Here is a 21,151-nt window from a genome sequence, read left to right on the forward strand (position 1 = left end):
TGTAGTTATAAACCTAGCTGTAATCTATCCTGCTAAACTTCACAACAAACAAAGAATAACAGAGCTTCAGCTGCCTGACTCATTACTCACAGAATGATGGAAAAATAAACACTGATGGAAGTCCCTTCAGGATCTGGCCTCTGCTTCCCTGTCCAGTCCCTGCTTCTTCTCCATAAGCGCCCAGGTGCCAGTCACACAGCCCCATCTTCCCTTGGACTCTTTCTTACCTACGTGCCTTTTCCCATGGTATTCCCTATCTCTAGAATGACCTTCTTGCCCTTATTTGCTGAAGAAACGCTATGTCATTTAAGGCTCACCCATGCTTCCACTTTAAGACACTTCCCCTAGCCCTCCCAGTCTTATTCCACCATCCCACCCACTCCCAAAAGTTCATTCCTCAGAACACAGTTCCCACAATGCTATACTGATTTGGGGGAGCTACAAATCCATCTTCCTTTTTTGTTGTTGTTTTGTTTTCATTTCCAATGATTCGCACAGTTCCTAACAGAATTGGAGGTTAGTAAACAATGAGAAGAAGGAAGGGAGAGAGTAAAGAAAGAAAATCAGTGGCAGACGGAAGATAAACCCCACAATGGAGATGGAGTGGGGGCAGAAGCAAGGACCTGGCTGATCTGGAATTGCGGCTATCAGTTTCTAAATCATCATAAATGCCCTACTCATGAGATGCTAGAGAACTTCCAAGTTATAACTTTTAAAATAATAGATCTCTAATTTTTAAAAGTTGTCAACCAACGCTTTATTTCCACACTTGATTTAATGAAACAAAGATGCCACTTTGGCTTTAGTCAACTAGTTTTCTACTTTCTCATACAGTTTGGAAAAGATCAGGGAAAGCAACTTTTAAATGGTTTTAAAATACGAGACATCACATCTTTCTGCTTTTGAAATGTTTTAAATTAAGAATATTTATACAGGCCCTGGCCAGTTGGCTCAGTGGTAGAGCGTCAGCCTGGTGTGCAGGAGTCCTGGGTTCAATTCCTGGCCAGGGCACACAGGAGAAGCACCCATCTGCTTCTCCACCTCTCCCCCTCTCCTTCCTCTCTGTCTCTCTCTTCCCCTCCCGCAGCCAAGGCTCCACTGGAGCAGGGTTTGCCCAGGCGCTGAGGATGGCTCTGTGGCCTCTGCCTCAGGCGCTAGAGTGGCTCTGGTTGCAACAGAGCAATGCCCCAGATGGGCAAAGCATCACCCCCTGGTGGGTGTGCCGGGTGGAGCCCAGTCGGGTACATGCAGGAGTCTGACTGCCTTCCCGTTTCCAACTTCAGAAAAATACAAAAATATATATATATATATTTATACAAAATAATTTTTAAATTTCTAAAACTTACAGAGATAAACAAAACATAATTATGAAAAATGAAAAAATCTAATCTTCTTTTTGCTAACAGTACCCAGTAGTGGTTACTTAACAAAACCAACTGTCATCAAAGAATGGGGCAGGTATCAGTGATGCTAATGCATCCACTGCCTGAGATTTTATAAAAGAAATAATTCCATTTCCTACCCTCAAACTTTACCAGGTGAAGTTTAAGCAAAGTTTCATCCTAGAGAAATAGAATCAGACAAGTTGATAAGAATTAATTTTCTAGTGAAAAAAAGGAAAAGGTCCTAATAAGTTATCTCATTGGCTCAAAATGAGCCTGGTAATTACTTAACAGTGACCTAGCTGAATAATCATATTGAAAATTGCTACAATTTGGAAGTTACTGAGCCCAGCAACATGGATATACAGTCAAGAGTGTAAACTCTGGTGCCAGACAGACCTAGGTACCAATTCTACTTTTATCTTCCACGACCTTGGGCAAGTCACTAAACTACCTGAGCCCATTTCAAGATCTGCAAACTGATGATAATGACAGGGTTGTTGTGAAAATTAAAGATATTTTTTATATAAAGAATACAGTGCCTGGCAAAGAATAAGTGCTCAATTCTTATTCTTTGCATTTTTAGGTCATTCTGGCAACTGTATGGAAGATGGATTGAAGTGACAAGAGTGAGGCTTCCAGTTAGAAGGCGACTCACAGGTAGAGGGGCATCTCAAAAACTAAACAATTGATCTCCAATAGCATCTGTGAGGAAATGGAGTTTTTATAGTCACATCCATGAGGATATGCATTGTGACTAACTTTCTAACATTAGGAGTGTTTAGCCATAACCAGAAAGAATGCAAAAATTTTCCATTTCTAACATCAATTTGATAAATAAAAATAAAATATGGAGTAAACCAAAATTCAAAATCTTACTCTCTATTTTATAAAATGCAATAAAATTGCTCAATGTAATGTAAATGTGTATTTTTAAAGATAATATTGCAGATAATAGAAAATAAATGTTTTGGCCCTGGCCGGTTGGCTCAGTGGTAGAGCATCAGCCTGACGTGCAGGAGTCCTGGGTTCAATTCCCGGCCAGGGCACACAGGAGAAGCACCCATCTGCTTCTTCACCCCTCCCCCCTCCTTCCTCTCTGTCTCTCTCTTCCCCTCCCACAGCCAAGGCTCCATTGGAGCAAAGTTGGCCTGGGCACTGAGGATGGCTCCATGGCCTCTGCCTCAGGCACTAGAATGGCTCTGGTTGCAACAGAGCAATGCCCCAGATGGGCAGAGCATCACCTCCTGGTGGGCATGCCGAGTGGATCCCGGTCAGGCGCATCTGTCTGACTGCCTCCCCATTTCCAACTTCAGAAAAATACAAAAAAAAAAAGAAAAAGAAAAAGAAAATAAATGTTTTATGTTCAAAAATATTTTTCTTAATTTAAAACTACTTGGATTTTTTGGATAATGTTAAGGGCTAGTACCATAAGATAAGACCCTCAAAGGCAGTGACCCTCTGTTAGTTATGCTGGTATATCCAGAATCTGGAAAAATACTTGGCACATAGTATTTATATAATAAATGTCTGTCAACTGATCTTAACTAAATGCCTGGGGAAATGTGCCTAGTTTTCATTCAGACTAATTGTTATGCCTAAAGATGAATGTATAAATATTGATCATTTTTTAAATTGAGGAAAACAAATGTGTACACAGGTGGGCAAAAGTAGGTTTAAAGTTATAATACAAACATACAATGTAGTCTTCAATCTTTAATATAATCTTCAAATAAGCAATAATACAAGTATAAACTATTTTGTATACTCACAACTGTAAACCTAATTTTTCCCACCCCTGTATGTATTATTACATATTTATATGCTTTTAAATCTATTTACCTTTACAGCCTGACCTGTGGTGGCACAGTGGATAAAGCATCATGCTGGAACGCTGAGGTTGCTCATTCGAAACCCTGGGCTTACCCAGTCAAAGCACATTTGAGAAGCAACTATGAGTTGATGCTTCCCACTCCACCAATCCCCCCTTTCTCTCTCTCTCTCTCTCCTCTTTCTAAAAATCACTAAATAATATCTTTTAAAAAAAATAAAATAAAGTCTATTTACCTTTACAGCACTTATAGCTGTATCAAGTGTTGAAACCTCATGGTCTTTGTGGGTACCAAACATCTTGTCAACAGCAGAAATTGGGCTTTTGCAAGTATAGCAATATGTGTCAATCTGGGACTTTTTCGGTTCCTTTTGATCCTTCTCGGTTACTAACTCTGATAACTGGTCTTCTGTCCTCTCTCTGTCCAACTGTTTCTGTTCAGCAGATATACCTTGTTCCACCTCACTCACAAATTCATTTCCACTGACGTATTCAAAGGATTCCTTTCCCTGAGATAACACATCTTCAGGGGTGGATTCTGAATACAGTTCTTCTGATAAAGTATCTTGAGTAACTACTTCATAATTCAAGGATTCAGCAAATTCATATTCATCCTGAACAGGACTACTGCAGAGCCTATCTTCACTTGGCTCAGGTGGGACCATTATTTCAGGTTCTACTTGCACTGTTTCTTGAACACAAGTTGCTTCAGATGCAAATTCTTCCTCTGCGATGGACACTTGTACTGGGACATTCAGACTGACCTCTGGAGTTGCATTTGCTGCTTCATTACTCTGGCTGCTTGTTTCATCTACTCTCTCCAGAACATGAAGGGTGTCTTCAAATGGAACTGCGTAGCTTATCTTCTGGGTAGCCACATTGATGTCCTCAGTGATGGGAGCTTTCTTCTGCGCAGCTACATTGTCAAGTGTCTCCACATGGCCTACTGATTCTCCTTCCTTATAAGCAGCTTCTTGTTCCTCTTCCAGATTCTTCTCCCCTAAAATAGTTCCAAACCTCCCCCAAATTTCTCTTTCTGCTGCTATTGGTTGGTATGAATCATCTTTACCAACAGGTTTTTCTTCTAGACCTTGGCCTTGGTCCTTTTCAGTTACAGATGTGTCATGGAGAATGTCATCTTTGAGTATGTACTTCTCAAAATATATTCCAGTTCCATCATCAGTGTCAGAATTTCTGTTTTGAAATGATGCCTCAGAATTCATACTGTCACCTTCAGAAGCTGTCTCTGCTTCCTTCTTTTTCTCTCCAACTGCTTCTTCATACAGGTCCTTATATAAAAACGCAAGTGCAGGTGGTTCTTCCAGAAGTTCAGGATTAATGGCTTTAGCAGTTGTAGGAAATATCTGGGTTCGTGACAAAACTCCTTCCTCAGTATCAAATAAAGGCATCCCAGATGACTTTGAATCTACATCTAGATTTGTGCTCTTTGAAGCATCTCTGTCAGCTGATTTTTGGGTAACTAAAAACCTTTGGGTCTCTGGGTAAAATAATTTGCTGTAATCCTTTTCCGGTCCATAAAAGCTTTCATCTAATTTCACCAAGTGATGTTCATGTTCTAGGGCATTGTCCTCTGAACTTTCTGGGAAAGAGTTAATATCTTCTGTAACTTTCTTTGAGAGTTTCATGTCAACATTTACTTTTCCTGGAGCTTTCTGTTTTTCTGGGTCTGGGCAGATGTTATAATCAATCAATGTATATTTTTCAAAATAATCCTCTTCACTGGGAATTGTGGACTGATTCAAGTCTAAATCACCAGTTTCTGAATCTGTGGATATCTCCTCTTTTGTTTTATGAGTTTCCTTTTGTTTATTTTCTATCAATGATGTAACTTTTTTAGCAAAATCTTCTAACTTACTCTTTAACATTTTATGGCCAACAACTGCCTCATTATCGCCAGGGAAGGGCAAGGCCTTCTTTTCCAAATATTCCAACTTATCTTGCATTTGTTCACTTTCTTCCTGATCAACTGAAGATATAAATGCAGGAGCATGAATATTCAATATCTCGCAGCCTTCAGAAATAATACAGAAGGCACTCTTTTGATCTTCTGAAAGTCCAGCTGGCTTACTAGTCATTGTAAATTCTTCACCTTTAGGCTCCTTGGCTATTTCTTTAGTAGAAACCATTTTATCGGCATTGGTTGTTGAGGCACTTGTTATAAATTGAGCATAGTTGCTGCTTAACAAAGAGTGGGGTTCATTTACATGGGAAGCTTCTACAGCCTCCAAGTGGTGCTTTGAAATAAGTACAGATTGCTTAGACATTTCGGAGGTTTGCTCCTTTGACGTTTGAACAGTATGAACTGTGTGCCTATCTGGGGTAAATTCTGGAGTGGCCCCTGAAACAACTGTTTGTGGTCTCACAGATGACAACAAATCTGGCAGTGTTTCTAAGCTCTTTGTTTCATCCAAAGGATGGTCTAAAATCCTATCAGATTCTTTAGATGGAGGTCCTTGTTTGATACTGTCTTTTGTGGTATCTATTGAACCACCTTTTGACTGCTCTGACACTGTAACCTGTCCCTTTTCTTCATTATGACTTACCATATCCCTGCTTGGTTTTTTCAGTACCAGATTTCCTGTCTTGGGACAAGAGTGGCCATCTATTTCATCATGGTAAGGACGATCCTCCAGAAGGGAAGTCTTGGTTTTCTCCACCAACACTTGATTTTCTTCTAATACAGATGGCTGGGTTGCTACTACTTTTGTTTCCCTGATTTCTGGGTGAGCCTCTGGGGTCAAGCTTTCTGATTTTTCAGTAGTTGATGTAGTTTTAATAAGTGAAAATGGCTGAGTTTCACTCAGAGAATGACTTAAAGAGACATCTGATTTTTCAGGCATAGACCCAGCTACATTCACAGAATAAGGCGGAATCTCCTGCTGCTTCTCTCCTTCTGAAAATACTTGCAGCTGCTTTTTTTTTTCTTTTCCTTTCTCTTCCTCAATAATTTTGTGTCTTTCTTTGTGGTATTCATTTTGATAGACTTGCTGTACAGCAGGAGCATTTGATCCTTCCAATTTATTAGGGTGAGATCTATGTGTAATTGGTGCCTTTCCTATTTCATTATTATCTCTTAACTCTAATGGGGCCACAGTGTCTTGTTTTTCTGCCAGCACCTTCTTTTCTGCCAAAGAATGTGATCTGATTTCCAAGTTATCTTTCTCCTCAGTTGGGCTAAGAGACCTGAGTTCTACTTCCTCTTCAGAAATTTTCAAGGAAGTAGGTTTTGGCATTTCTTTCTTTAGTCTGTCTTCACCAAGATCAATTAAACTGCTCTTAGATTCTTCTATTGGCAAAGTTATCAACCCTGACTTCCCTGATTCCCTTGTGATATTTTCACTTGTGAAGCTAGATGAAGCTGACTTTGGCTGTTGTGGTACCTTATCTACCGCAGCAAATGAAAAGAGTGACTTTTCCTTTTGATCACTTCTTGGCTCCTCATTAAGACTAGAAATTCTCAATTTAGATGGAGGCAAGATTTCTGGCCTCTGGGCTCTTTCACTATCAGTGACAGGAAGAGGAACAGCATTTCTGGCTTCTTCCATAATGGATTTCACACCCAAGGGAGAGTAAGATTGAGTTCTAAAATGTTCCTCACCATCAGCAGAAGTAACTACTGAGTTTAGGCCCCTTTCCTCTGAATAGTCTAGGATTTCTTTCTTCTCATGATGGTCACTGGACACCTCAAAGCTGGACTTTGGCTGTTGTAAAACTTCTATATTTGATAAAAGTGTAGGTTTGTCCTTAAAATTTTGACTTTCACCAGGTTTAACTAAAGTACCTCTGGGCTCTTCCACAGTGAGGAGTCTTGCCTCTGGCGGCTGGCTGGCTGGTCTCTCGGGGGCATTAGCGGCAGCTGGAGCTGTGCCTTCAGGCTCTAGCACAGTCACTGCTTCTTCTACAGAGGGGCTTGGCTGAGTTTCTAAATCTTCTTTTTCAGCAACTTTGTTATCTAGAGTGCTTGATTTAAAAAACAAATTGGACATCCATGACGTGAAAGATGAAATGCCTTTCTTTCCCTTTGCCTCAGAAAGGCCTGGTTTAACTGCCTTGGGCTGCTCAGGCAGCTTTTGTGTCACTTCAGGTGACTCTGGCGGTTGAGGTGTTTTATTTTCTTGGATTGAGGAGAGGGGTTTTATCTGTGTGGGTATTTTCACTTCAGATGCTGGTTTCCCTCTCTCATGAGCATCATCTACAACCTCTGACTGAGCCATTTTTGACTCTTCTAATGGCATCTCTGCAGGTAAAGGAGATACACTCCTGTGTGCTTCCTTTTTATTGTCCACTGCAAGTTCTACATCTTCCATCAGGAAAAGAGCTGCTTTGGCACAAGAGGGAGGAGTTTCTGATTTGACCTGTTCCATCAATGAGCCAGACACTGGTTTCTGGAGGACTCTTTCAGAAGGTAGAGTGACTTCGTCCTGGCTGCCTTCTTTGCAAGGCTTGGAAAATTCTGTGTTTGCTTTCTCCATTGTTGAACTTTCACTCCCCATGAAAGAAGATACCTGTTTCCCCTCTGCTTTGTTTCTCTCTACATTTTCAGCTGGAACTAAAGACTTGGGTTTGGGGACCAGCTTTATTTCTTCAGAAGGAGATATTTTGGTTGATAAGGTCTCTACCTTAGCACTGGGGATATGAGTAGGTCCTGGTTCTTGTAATGACAAATGAGATTCTTCAGCAGAATGTGACAGAGCCTGCTTTCCAATCTCATAGGTACGGTCCTTCTCCCACAGTGCAGCCTGGAGTGGCTCCGTCAGCAGGCTGCTGCTGTCGGAGGGGCCCAGCTGCACAGACCCCAGTGCTCTCTCTCCATGATGACTTGCCAGGCCTCTTTCTGGCTTTTCCAACACCCAGTTTCCATCATCTGGAGAAATAAGGGCCTCTTTCCTTTGTGTTTCTTTCATATCTGCAGGCTCAGTTGTTGAAAATGATTTTGATTTTTCCCAAGGCAAATTCTCTTTCAGAACTGAAAGTTGTTGAATACCCAGATCTTGTTTATCCACAAAAGATGTGCTTACATCAGGTAATTTAACAGCCCAATCTGAAGAAAGGGTGTTTTCAGGCTTCTCTTGTTCCATAAGGAGGTCAGAAGAAGCAATCTTCGGTGGTTCGGTTATACTCTGGAGTAGAGGGAATGAATTTATTTGGTCTATTTCTTCTTTTAGTGTAGTTACAGTAGCTCCTGTCACTTGTGCCTTCACATTTCCTGTTGGCAGTAATGAGCTTATTTCTTGTTTCTCCCCCCTTTTTAAGTCAACTGAATGGCCCGACTCTTTTGATAATCCTTTTAAAGTAAAAGTATATGGTTGAACTGCTTCAGTATTGTCTCCTTCAACTAGAGAAGTGAATGCTTCTTTTGACCCTAAGCTAACTATCTCAGGAGAGACAGATTTAATTTCTTGGTTCTGAGGTCCCCCCTTAAGGCATGACGAAACTACTGAGATTGCAGGCCCTGTGGTGGACACATGACATTCTTCTTCTCCTTCTCTGCTTCTAACCTCAGCAAGGCCCTTTTCAAACACAGAACCCCCTGTTTTGGTTATGGGAGATTTTCCTTGTTTTGTGTCTACAGATCCACTTTGCCTATCTAAGCCACGGATGAGTTCCGACTCAGCAGTTGGTAATTCTGATGCTTTGTGCAGCTTGTCTTTCTTCTCAGGTCCCAAAGAGGACTCTGCCAGAGCAAGCTCTCGTTTTCCTGACAGGCAAGCTCCCTGAGCTGCAGAGGATGTCTCCACGGCCTGTTTGCTCTTGTCATCACTGAGGGTTGGTAATGTTGGTGCTAAATCTTCTGACACTAAGTTTTCCAACCTGGGAAAAGAACTGGCCGTTTTCTCAGTTTTGCCTTTTGGAACTGCATGTTTGGATGCAGGTGACACGCTTTGTGAGAAAGGAAGTTCAGTTTCTTTTTTCTCTATCTCACCATCTAAGTTGACTGAAAACACATGTTGGGGCCCTGACACCTCTGAGGCAGACACAGAATTCTTTTCCTGTGATAAAGCCAAACATTCAGAGTCAAGGGCTGTAGAAAATGAAAGACCTTGTTTGTTTTCCACCCTTGTTTCCATAGAAACATCTGCATGCTGAGAAGATGGTGTTTTGGTTATTGGCAACCTAGGTTTAACTTCTTCAGTTTCTACCTTTGACAAAATAGAATGCTCTGATATAAAGGATACGCTTGGAGGTGAACTCAACCTAATTTCCTTCTCTGCTTCTGACCACGCTGGATGTTTGGATGCAACTGTTTCAGTGGGAGAAGAGCTAGCTTGGTCTGCTACCTTTTCTTCTTCTTTAAGTAGTACATGCTCATCCACAGATGTTACCAGTGGAAACAAACCACTTCTAAATTCACTCTTTCCTGCTTTTAAGACTGGGTGTTCTGCAGGGGTGGTAAGAGAGAACTCTGTTGGGATTTCTTCTTTTGTTAATTTGGTTAAGTTTGAATCATGCTTAGCTACAGAGATTGTGGTTACTGAAGAACTGGGTTTAATTTCTTTCTCCGTTTCTTCTGACAAAGCTGAAAATTCTGGTGAAGATGGTCCATGTTCAGCTCTCTTTTCCACTCCAGGTGAAGCCAAATGCAGCAATCTAGGTGTACCAGTAATTTTGGAATCATGTTCCACTTCCATCTTCACTGCTGATAAAATCTCAGGTCCAGATAAAGATGTTTCCTTTAGAGATGAATATGGTTTTATCACTTCAGGCTCATTCTCTGACAACATTTTCTGTTCTAGTTCAGATGTCACAGTTGGAGCTAAACTGAGTTTGACACCCTTTTTTGGCTCATCTACCAAGTCAGACAGAACTGAGTATTTCATTCCAGACCCTGGAGCACTTAGAGGCTGAGGCTCCATTTCCCGATCCCATGACACATGTGCTGTTGCTTCTTGAGGATCAGGCACAATTTCTTCCTCACTTTTAACTTTTAAGAAAGCCACCTGTTCATTTGCAGCTTTTGGAGTGAGCAATGCTTTGGGTTCTTGCTCTTTCTTAAGAACTGAATCAGGTGCAACTGAATACTGAGATGAAGGTGAAACAGGTGTGGTTTTTTCCTTTACCACGGATGATTGTGCAGGCACAGAAACAGGCATTGCCACTACTGACGAACTACTCTTCATTTCTCCCTTCTCCAATTCACTGGTTAAATATGGCAAAATTAGGTCTTTAGACTTAGGTTCTAAAAATGCTCCAGTTACCTGTTTTTTTGTTGAAATGAGGTATTCAGATACAGATGCTGAGGTTGTTTGAGCATTTGCTTTCTCTGCTTTATTTGCTGCAGGCAGCAGACTCGAGTCTTCAGGTGCAGACCTCGGAGTAGAAGGGTCAGCTTGTTCTTTCTGAGATGACTTGAGGGGCTCAGGTACTGGGGTAGCAGCTGTTGGTTCCATTTCTTCCTCCTCTGCTTCTGAAAAGCAGTACCCTGAAGCAGACACTGCTGTTAACAGTGGATAGGGCTCAATTTCATCTTTGTTTGCTTCTGGGATTCTATATGGTGGGCCTGAAACTTGTGATGCTGAGTCTGGAGAAAAAAGTTCAGCTTCTTCAGTGTCTTCATCTGACAAAATAGTGTGTTCCGATGGTGATGTTAAACATATTGGAGAATCACACTCAAACTCTCTTTTCTCGGTCTCCTGAGTTGTATAAGGTGGGAATGAGAACTCTGACACAAATGCAGAGTCTGGAGAAAAAGGCCCAATGTCTTGCTCTTCTTCTAAAAAATTCATGGGTGAGGAGGCACCTTTTAGATTTAAAGGGGATCTACGAACAATTTCTTCCTCCTGTGATTCTGGTGCTGCATATGGTGGTACTGAAACTTCAGAAGCAGAGGTGGAAGAGGGTGTGTACCGCTTCATGTCTACTGTTTCCTCTTCTGATAGCCCCACGTGTTCTGACAGGGCAGCTGGAAGTGCTGGGGCGTGGGATTCAAAAGTTGTCTCAGTTGTGCTTAGGGGGAGAGAGTGTTCAGCCTCAGAGGCCACATCTGGGACATGTGGCCTGCTGTCTTCCTTCTCGTCTTCTGACAGAATCATGTGCTCAGGAACACCTTTTGATTTTAAGGGGGACATATCATCAATTGTTTCCTGTGTTGCACTTGGTTCAATTTCTTCTGCATATTGGGAAATCGATGTGGAATCTGGTATGAAATGTTCACGTCCTAGGTTCTCTTCCTTCTCTTCTTCAGACAGAATCATGTGCTCAGAAACATCTTTTGATTTCAATGAGGACTTATGGTCACTTTTTTTCAGTAACTCCATTGTTGCCTGTGATGGAATTGAATATTCAGAAGCAGATGTGGAATCTGGTGTGTGACGTCCACTTTCTGAGGCCTCTTCTCCAGACATGGCCATGTGTTCCAATGCAGCTGTGGAAAACAGTGGGGACTGGCCATCAGAAGTCTTCTCGGTTACAGATGACAAGAAAGAATGTTCAGAAGCAGAGGCCAAAGCTGGGGAATAAGGCCTGAATTCCTCTTTCTCCTCCTCTGAGAAAACTGCATGTTCAGACATAGCTTTTACAATAGTTGGAGAAACTGGCTCAACCCCTTGCTTTTCTAGTTCATGGTTCATATCGTGTGGGACTGAATACTCTGATATAAACGCAAAGTCAGTAGAAACAGACTCATTTTCCTCTCTTTCTTCCTCAGACAAAGCAACATGTTCAGGTGTTGATGTTATCAGTGATGGTAGCACAGTCTCCTCTTCATTCTGCTCCACTTCAGGGGCCATACGTAGTGGGAAGGGCTTCTCAGAATCAGGACTTTCTGCGTAATCAAGTTCTATGATCTCTTCTTCCACTAAATTAGAATCTTCAGGTTCAGGGGTAGCAGCTATGGGTAGAGAAGTTTCATTTTCTTCTTTCTCTGACACTAAAGGTTCAGAAAGAGAAATGGATGACTCAAGCACATTTGCTTCCTTCTCTCCCTTGACATCAAGCCGAGGAAAGGTCAGTTGTTCAGAAACTGGTTCTAGCCTTTCTAGTGAAGTCAGGTTCAGCTCTTCTCTCTCTGGGCCAAAATCTTCCTGAATAGATGCTGCCAGACCTGGTGGACCCGTTTCCAGAGACTCCTCGGCCTCTAGCGAAATGGAAAGGTCAGCAGAATACATGTCTTCCTTCTTTACCTCACCCACTAGAGGCGGGGAGACTGAAAATTCAGGCTCTGAAGATACCGTTTCTTGTGAATCAGGCTCAAATTCCTCCTTTATTGTTTTCAGGAACATGTTTGCAGATGTATCGGGTGTAAGAGAGGAAGGCTCCAGGTTATGAGGTTTTGCTTCAATGCCTGTCTGTTGCAGCACTGACCGTGGAAAGCTGAGCTGTGTTTCTTGTTCTGCTGCGTCATTACTTGTATAAGAAGAAACTGTGTGCTTCGTGGCAGAAGCGGCCTTTAGAGGATAATCAGCATAAATTTTCTTTTTATCTTCACGGCTGAATAAGGAACTAAGGGGCTTTGATCCTTTGCAGAGTGCACCTCCCCAAGGTGAAGCAAGCTCTTTTACTTTATCATCTTCTATGCTTTGGGCTACTGATTTGCCTGTTTTGGAAACTGTATTAGAATCACAACTGCCCAAATCTGGCTCTAGACTAACAGATGCATCTTTCCCCTTCCTATAATGTATTTCTTTAATTACATAACCCTTTGGCAATGTTCCATAAAATTGTAGAGGGATTAATTCTTCTTTAATTGAATTGAACATCTTAATTTTATATTGTACTGTTCCTATATATACTGGCCGTATCACTAATGGCTTATGTTCTTTGTATATTGCCCCAGTAATAGGAGGTGTATTTGAGGTGGTCTTCTTTTTTCTCATTTTATCATAACTGTCATTAGATAACTTCTCTTTCTGGGTGTTTAGTACCTGGCTTTCTGAAATTAAAGTATTATCATTTTTGTTTGCTGGAACATCTTGGAATTCAAAAGAATTTCTTTTTTTGTTGCGTTTCCCACGCAACGATGGTGAGCCATGCTTTGACTTAGGTGTCCTTTTCCGGACCTTTTTAATTTCATCCACAATAAAGGAAACATTCCCTGCAGTAGAATTCATAGTTGACCCTTCCGGACTATACACACCAGAAGTCTGACTTTCTTCTGAAGCCCAAGGAGTAGAAGACCTACTTGAATTGGTCTCCCAGGTTATTCCACTATCTTCCCGTTGAACTGTTGCCATGGAAAAGGACGGGTCAGATATGATACACTTCTGCTCAGTTTTGCCCTCTTCATCCTGGTCTGATAACCTACAGTAAATAATAATAACATTAATAATTACATATAGACTGACCAGGCAGTGGCACAGTGGATAGAGCGTAGGACTGGGATGCGGAGGACCCAGGTTTGAAATCCTGTGGTCGCTGACTTGAGTGTAGGCTCATCTGGCTTGAGTGTGGGCTCACTAGCTTGAGCGCAGGGTCACTGGCTTGAGCGTGGGATCATAGACATGACCCCATAGTCACTGGCTTGAGCCCAAAGGTTGCTGGCTTGAAGCCCAAGGTCACTGGCTTGAGCAAGGGGTCACTCACTATGCTATAACCCCCCAGTCAAGGCACATATGAGAAAACAATCAATGAACAACTAAGAAAACTAAGGAGCTGCAAAGAAGAATTGATGCTTCTCATCTCTCTCCCTTCCTGCCTGTCTGTCCCTGTCTGTTCCTCTCTGTCTCTCTGTAAAAAACAAAATAATAATAATTACATATAATATAGTAAAAATACATTATATTGATGCTTATTATAATAAGTAGATACCATACCTTTACCAGATAAAGTATTAATGTAAAATTAAAATATACAGATAAATATTATCATACATACCAAAAATAGAGAAGTATACAAAATAAAGTTCTAAAATAGTCAAATATAATAACACATCCCAGCCTGGAATGAAACAATATCCCCAAACTAAAAAAAAAAGCTAAAGTTAAATTCATTACCTCCCTTAGCTCACTTAGTCACTGAGGCTCACTCTCTGGTCACCTGGACTTTCCTAATGGCGCTTGTGTTGTGCCCTCTCTGTGACGACGCCACCCTGACCCAGGTTTGTTTTGTTTATCTCATCACTTCTAGATTATTGCATTACTTTCCTAACTGGTCAGCTGGTATCCTGTTTGCCTCTTATCTTCCCCCACCCTCCACTCTTCCTGCCCATCTTTCAGGCCAGTTTTACTACCTCATGCCATTCCCTGCTCAAAAAGACCAGCAAACTCCTTGTATCTGTAGAGGAAAAGAAGTTCAAATATCCTTAGTTCTTTGATTCCTAGATCGCTTTACTTCTAAGTACCCACCTCCAGCCTACCCCTATATGATACATTGCTGTTTTAACTCTAAAATTTGCAATCCAGTAAATATATCATGGGAATGCTGATTCAGGGCCATAAAGTGAAAACCCATCACCGAATACAGGGTGATCACAAAAACTGTCAGACTACTGTGCTGCACTTTCCTCATTTGTAAGCCAGGAGTAATAACAGAACCTCCCTGGTGAGGTCAATGTGAGGATTAAATTAGTTAATGAAATGCTTAGGAAATGAGCCTGGCATGGAGTTAGTGCTCAATAAACATTATGTGTAATCAGACCTTCCATACAATCCTTGGACTAGAGATCAAGGGAGCCTGGACAAGGTCATTTTCAACTGCTAGAGGTATTTGAAGGTCTTTCTCTTGACTTCTCTCATTTCCTATCAAGGGACGTGTGCCTTTGGCTGCTCCTTCAATTGCCACTGGGGCCATGTCTTAGACTATGCAATACTCTTCTCTATAATTTTACTATACCTTCTCCTCCCCTGTACTCATGCTGTTCCTCCATTTAGAATGGTTATCCCCCACCTTACTCTACCCTTTCTGTCTGTCTAAATTCTATCTACACTTCAAGGTCTAAACAATCCTAGCTATGGAAATTTAAAGGTTATATGCCTTTCTTGCTTGATCTGAACCCTTTCTAATTTGTTGGGTTATAGGCTAACAGCCAAGAGTGGCAGATACATTCTACTTCCTTTTCTTAAATGTCTTAAACTCCTGAATTTTCAGCCCACTGAGAAGGGCTGGGGACTGCTGAGCTCCTGATCTCCTTAGTTCTCACCACAGCCAGGTAGAGCCTGTAGCAGCCAGAGCCCCAGGCCACTAGGCTTCAATAATAAACAGCCTCAACCATTCACCTCAGTGTGCTATAAATAATATTTTTTATACATGCCACGAATAAAAAGGGCTGAAAAGCAGTGGAACGAGCTGGTTTCTCTATTTCCCTGGCAACTCTGCTCTCACTTATTTGCTTTGATATTAAACTACTGAGCTTAATTAGGAATTAATACCCTATCTTGGTTCTGGACAGAATCTTATTTTAAAATATTTTTTTCAGGCTCTTTTAGATGCCTAATTTAAATTATTCCTCAGACTTTTCCATTATTATACTTATTCTCCTTCTATTTAACTTAACAGAACCAGGATGAAATTAAAAATTAAGGTTATGACGTGTATCTGGGAAACCAGCATTTTGAACGCCCATGATTGTAACAGTATTACAAAAGCAATTATAAATTCAATTTAGAGTTAATTATTGATTGAATGTACTCAACCAGACTAGTTTTTCATTAGCAACTGAAATGAGCTCCTGAGTACTTAGCAGAATATCCAAATGGTAATCATAGGGAGACAGAGCTACTGAGGTGGGCTCATTCAGTCATTTCTTATTCATTCACTCATTTCTTTCTTCATTTAGTAAAATTTTATTGAGTTTATTGATTTGAGAGAGAGAGGGAGGAAGAGAGACAGAAACATTGATCTGTTCCTGTATGTGCCCTGACTGGGGATCGAACTGGCAACCTCTGTGCTTCAGAGCAAAGCTCTAACCAACAGAGCCATCTGGTCAAGGCTTACAGAGTTTATGTACTAAAAATACAAATATAAAGACACAGAGTCTTCTCTAAAATATTCAAAATCCAGCCAGGAGACAACTAAACATTTAATACAGCGTGTTAAGTACTGTTACAGAAGATAGGCAAGATACAGTGAGAATATAAAGGGAATGCTTCACCGAGGAAAGATACTTTACTTGGATTTTGAAGAAGAAATAGACATTTGCCAAACAGATGAAGAATGGAAGTGGTGTGAGGATAGGGAGATGGTTCCAGAAAAATGTCACAAGATATGCAAAATGTTTGGGTTGAATTTGCAATAATATTTTTATATTCTTGAGATAGAATCTTACATCTTGAATTTGCACCTTTCTCCTTTTCTAATTTATGAATTTAAGGCTATGCACTTCTCTTCAAGCAAAGATTTACATGTCTCATATAAAAATTGGTTCATAGTATTTCTATTATCATTAATCTCAAAATATTTTAATTTCCATTGTAATTTCTTATCTGACCCAGATTACTTTAAAATGTATTTCTCAATTTCAAAATACTTGGGGATTTTCCAGTTATCTTTTTATTATACTTTCTAATGTAATTGCACTGCAACCAAAGAATTAATTTTATATTAAGCTATACTTTGAAATTTGTTAAAATTTGCTTTATGGCTATATGGCCAAGTTTCTTTCCCTCCTTCCCTCCCTCCTTCCCTCTTTCCTTCCCTCCCTCCCTCCTTCCTTCCTTCCTTCCTTCTTTCCTTCCTTCCTTCCTTCCTTCCTTCCTTCCTTCCTTCCTTCCTTCCTTCCTTTCTTCCTTCTCTCCCTCCCTCCCTCCCTCTTTCTTTCTTTCTTTCTTAATTAATTAATTAATTAAGCGAGAGGCAGGGAGGCAGAGAGACAGACCCCCCCATGCACCCAGCTGGGACCCATCTGGCAAACCCTCTACCATCTGGGGCTGCTGCTTGGTTGCTTGGCAGTCAAGCTATTTTAATGCCTGAGGCAAGGCCATGGAGCAATACTCAGTGCCTGAGGCAACTTTCCTTGAACCATTCAATCCATGGCTGCAGGAGGGAAAGAGAGGAGAGAGAGAGAGAGAGAGAGAGAGAGAGAGAGAGAGAGAGAGAGAGAAAGGAGAGAAGGGGGAGAGGTGCAGAAGCAGATGGTTGCTTCTCCTATGTGCCCTGACTGGGAATCAAACCCAGAACTTCCACACACCTGGCTGATGCTCTACCACTGAGCCAACCAATCAGGGCCCGGAGTCGTTGTTTCTTTGTTTTTGTTTTTTAATATTTATATCTTCTTGAGGAACACTGTCCTGCAGTTTTTCAGCCGTGTTCTATATATGTCAAGTAACTCAGATTTCTTAGTTGTGTTATTCAAGTCATTTTATATTTAGTGATATTTTTTTGTCTGCTTGCCCTGTCAGCTACCAAAAGAGACCTGTTAAAATTTCATATTATAGTTATGAATTTAACTCCCTTTGTAGTTTTGTTAATATTGGGTTGGGGAATAAGTTCGTAGCGTTTTTACCGAAGACTTTTATTTAAACAAAAAACAATAATTATATCAATAAGTTAATCAATTATATATTCGCCGTTGCTGTTTACAACCTCTTCCCACCTCTCGACCAATTTGTTGATGCCATTCCGCCAAAAATAGCCTCTTCTGGTGTCAAAGAAGTTGTTGAGCCAGTTTTTAAGGACCTCTTTGTTATCGAAGGTAACGCCCTTCATATAGTTTGACAGGGAGCGGAAAAGATGGTAATTGGTCGGTGCAAGGTCCCGAGAATACGGCGGATGCTAAAGGACCTCCCATTCGAGCTCTTGGAGTGCAGCTTTGATGACTTGTGCAACATGGGGCCTGGCGTTGTCGTGAAGGAGTATGGTTTGACCATGTCGATCAGGTCTTTTCAGTCGAATAGCTTCATTCACGCGGTATAGCTGGGCAATGTAGAGCTCCTTGTTGGCCGTGGCATTCTTTTCGAGCATTTCCCAGTTCTTCATCGAATTCAGAAGGCCTTCCGCTGCGGCACGTATCATCGACGTCAAAGTCGCCATTTTTGAACTTTGCAAACCATTTCCGTGCTGTAGACTCGCCTATGACACCTTCTCCATACACGTTGCAAATGTCCCGGGCTGCTTTGGCAGCTTTTTGACCTCGATGAAAAGCAAAGAAGAGCAGGTGTCGAAAATGTTGATTTTTGCCTCCTGGGTATTCCATTTCTAAGCCTCAAAACTAATAAAAAATTAAATAACTCAAAAATACAATTAACATAGTTTTGTAGAGCAGAAAGAGTTTTATCGAATGAATACTTACCCTTTGCCAAACAGCAAACAAATCATTGTAAAATAAAATATAAAAACGCTACGAACTTATTCCCCAACCCAATATATGATGTATATATTTTGAAGCTATATTATTAGGGATAAGTAAAATTAGAATAGTACTATTTTCCCAAAAATTTTAACCTTTAATCATAATGAAATGTCCCTTTTATCTGTAAATAAAAATGTTTGCCTAAGTATACTTTGATACTAATAAAGCTTTGCTTTGATATTAATAAAGCTATTCCAGTTGATTTCGACTAATGTATGCCTGGTATATCTTGTTGCATTTTTACTTTTAGCCTTTCTGTAGCCTTATATTTCAGATGTGATTCTTATAAGCAGCATAGAGATTTTAAAAATGAGCCCCGACAATTTAAATGGAGCACTTAGTTCATTTAAAGTTACTATAATGAGCCTGACTAGGCAGTGGTGCAGTGGATAGAGCGTCAGACTGGGATGCAGAAGGACCCAGGTTCAAAACCCCGAGCTTGCCAGCCTGAGCACGGGCTCATCTGGTTTGAGCAAGGCTCACCTGCTTGAGCCCAAGGTCGCTGGCTTGAGCAAGGGGTCACATGGTCTGCTGTGCCCCCCCCCCCCAGTCAAGGCACATATGAGAAAGTAAACGATGAACAACTAAGGTGCTGCAATGAAGAATTGATGCTTCTCATCTCTCTCCCTTCCTGTCTGTCTGTCCTTTTCTGTCCCTCTCTCTGTCTCTCTTTGTCTTCATCAGATACACACACAAAAAGTTACTATAATGACCATATATTTGGGCTTAAATCCTCTGTCTTTTTACTTACCTTCTATTTGTACTACCTAATCTATGTTCCTTTTCCCTCTCCTTTCTGGCCTTATTTTAGATTGAATATTTTTATTCCATTCCCCGCCTCCATTGGCTGGGAAGTTATATTTTACTATTGTTTTAGTGATTACCATATAGATTACAACATGTATCCTCGATTCATTAATGTCTACCATAAATTGGTGTTTTTGTCTCTTCCAAGACAACACAAGGACCATAAATCACTTTAATTTCAACTTATATTTCAAATTATAATTGTATAGTTTAATTCTATAAATGTTTTAAATCCCATGAACATAATTTTACTGCTTTAAACTGTCAATATTTATTTATATTTACCTAGGTACTGAATCTTTTTATTATACTTTTTTTTTTTTTTGTATTTTTCTGAAGCTGGAAACGGGGAGACAGTCAGACAGACTCCTGCATGCGCCCGACTGGGATCCACCCGGCACGCCCACCAGGGGGCGACGCTCTGCCCACCAGGGGGCGTCGCTCTGTTGCGACCAGAGCCACTCTAGCACTTGAGGCAGAGGCCATAGAGCCATCCCCAGCGCCTGGGCCATCTTTGCTCCAATGGAGCCTCGCTGCGGGAGGGGAAGAGAGAGACAGAGAGGAAGGAGAGGGGGAGGGGTGGAGAAGCAGATGGGCGCTTCTCCTGTGTGCCCTGGCCGGGAATCGAACCCGGGACTTCTGCACGCCAGGCCAACGCTCTACCACTGAGCCAACCGGCCAGGGCCCCTTTTTATTATACTTTATTCCTTCCAGATTTCATCTGAACTCACTTTCCTGATCTCTGAAGCATTCCCTTTAGTATTGTATTTCCTTTACGTGTGAATCTGCTGGTGACAAATTCTCTGTACTTTTTTATTAAAGTCTTTTTACATCTCCATTCTTAACAGTATCTTTACAGGGTATAAAATTCTAAGATTGGCAGGTATTTCTTTCAATACTTTATAAAGATTACCGTCTTTTCTTCCATTGTTTCATTGATAAGTCAGCTGTCAGTGTAATGTTGCCTTTCTGAAGGTAATCTGGATTATTTCCCCCTACCACCCAGCTGTTTTTAGAATCCTGTTGTTTTGAGTTTTAGGACATTTTACTATCATGTGCTTAGTAACCTTATCCTGCTTAAAGTTTGTATGGCTTCTGGAGTCTGTGCATGGGTATCTTTCATCATTTTAAAGAAATTATTACTTAACTATATTCTGTTCAAATATTGCTTCTGTCACTTGTCTCTTTTCTTCTGCGATTTCAATTTTTTTGTAGATTATAACTTGTCACTGTGTCCCATCGATGCTCCATTTGGCTATTTCTTCCAATCTACCATCTAGTAATAATTCTGTCTTCAACTGCATCTAAACTGCTACTAAAATCATCAAATATGCTATTTTTTGTTATTATCCTTTTTGGTTTTAGAATTTCCATTCTTTGAATTGTTCCCAATTCTCTGAAAAAGTTCTCATCATGTCTTTCATTTCCATATCCCCTCTCCCTATAAATAAGTCATGCATTACATAAGCACCATCCCCCTCCAAGAGCCCTTCACTTTACATAGCAGTCCAGCTTTGCCCTCAATAAGTATGACTCCTCAGATGAGAGCCTGAAGGATCTGTGTGCTCTATTACTGCTCCATTTCTAAATTTTCCCAATAAATTCTAATTTATATTTGCATTATATGACATAGTAGCTTGTATGTCCATGCCCCTATGAATAATGAGTAGGAAATGTGATAATGCCTGAATGGTGTTTTGGTATGCTTGCTAATAATAGTCTTATATTCTTCTGTTAACCTGACATCATATTTTGTAAGTTTATTTTTGCGTATGTGTGAATTGTATTAGTGTAAATCACTTCTCAAGAGATTAATTTCATTAAATGTGTTGAAAAAAAATCTAATTTCTAAAGTTTTAAAATGAAGTATCAGGTCCTAGACTATGATGA

General features: G+C 40.7%; 1 protein-coding gene across 1 annotated transcript in view; it reads right to left on the reverse strand.

Annotated features, from left to right (window-relative positions):
- Positions 1-21,151, reverse strand: part of CMYA5 (cardiomyopathy associated 5) — a 121,675-nt gene that overhangs the window by 51,052 nt on the left and 49,472 nt on the right. The window contains exon 2 of the mRNA XM_066381687.1: positions 3,450-13,470. Within this exon, the coding sequence (XP_066237784.1) occupies positions 3,450-13,470 (10,021 nt within the window). The remainder of the gene's footprint in view (positions 1-3,449; positions 13,471-21,151) is intronic.

Source organism: Saccopteryx leptura, chromosome 4 (genome assembly GCF_036850995.1).
Source record: "Saccopteryx leptura isolate mSacLep1 chromosome 4, mSacLep1_pri_phased_curated, whole genome shotgun sequence".
NCBI classification, from domain to species: Eukaryota; Metazoa; Chordata; class Mammalia; order Chiroptera; family Emballonuridae; genus Saccopteryx; species Saccopteryx leptura.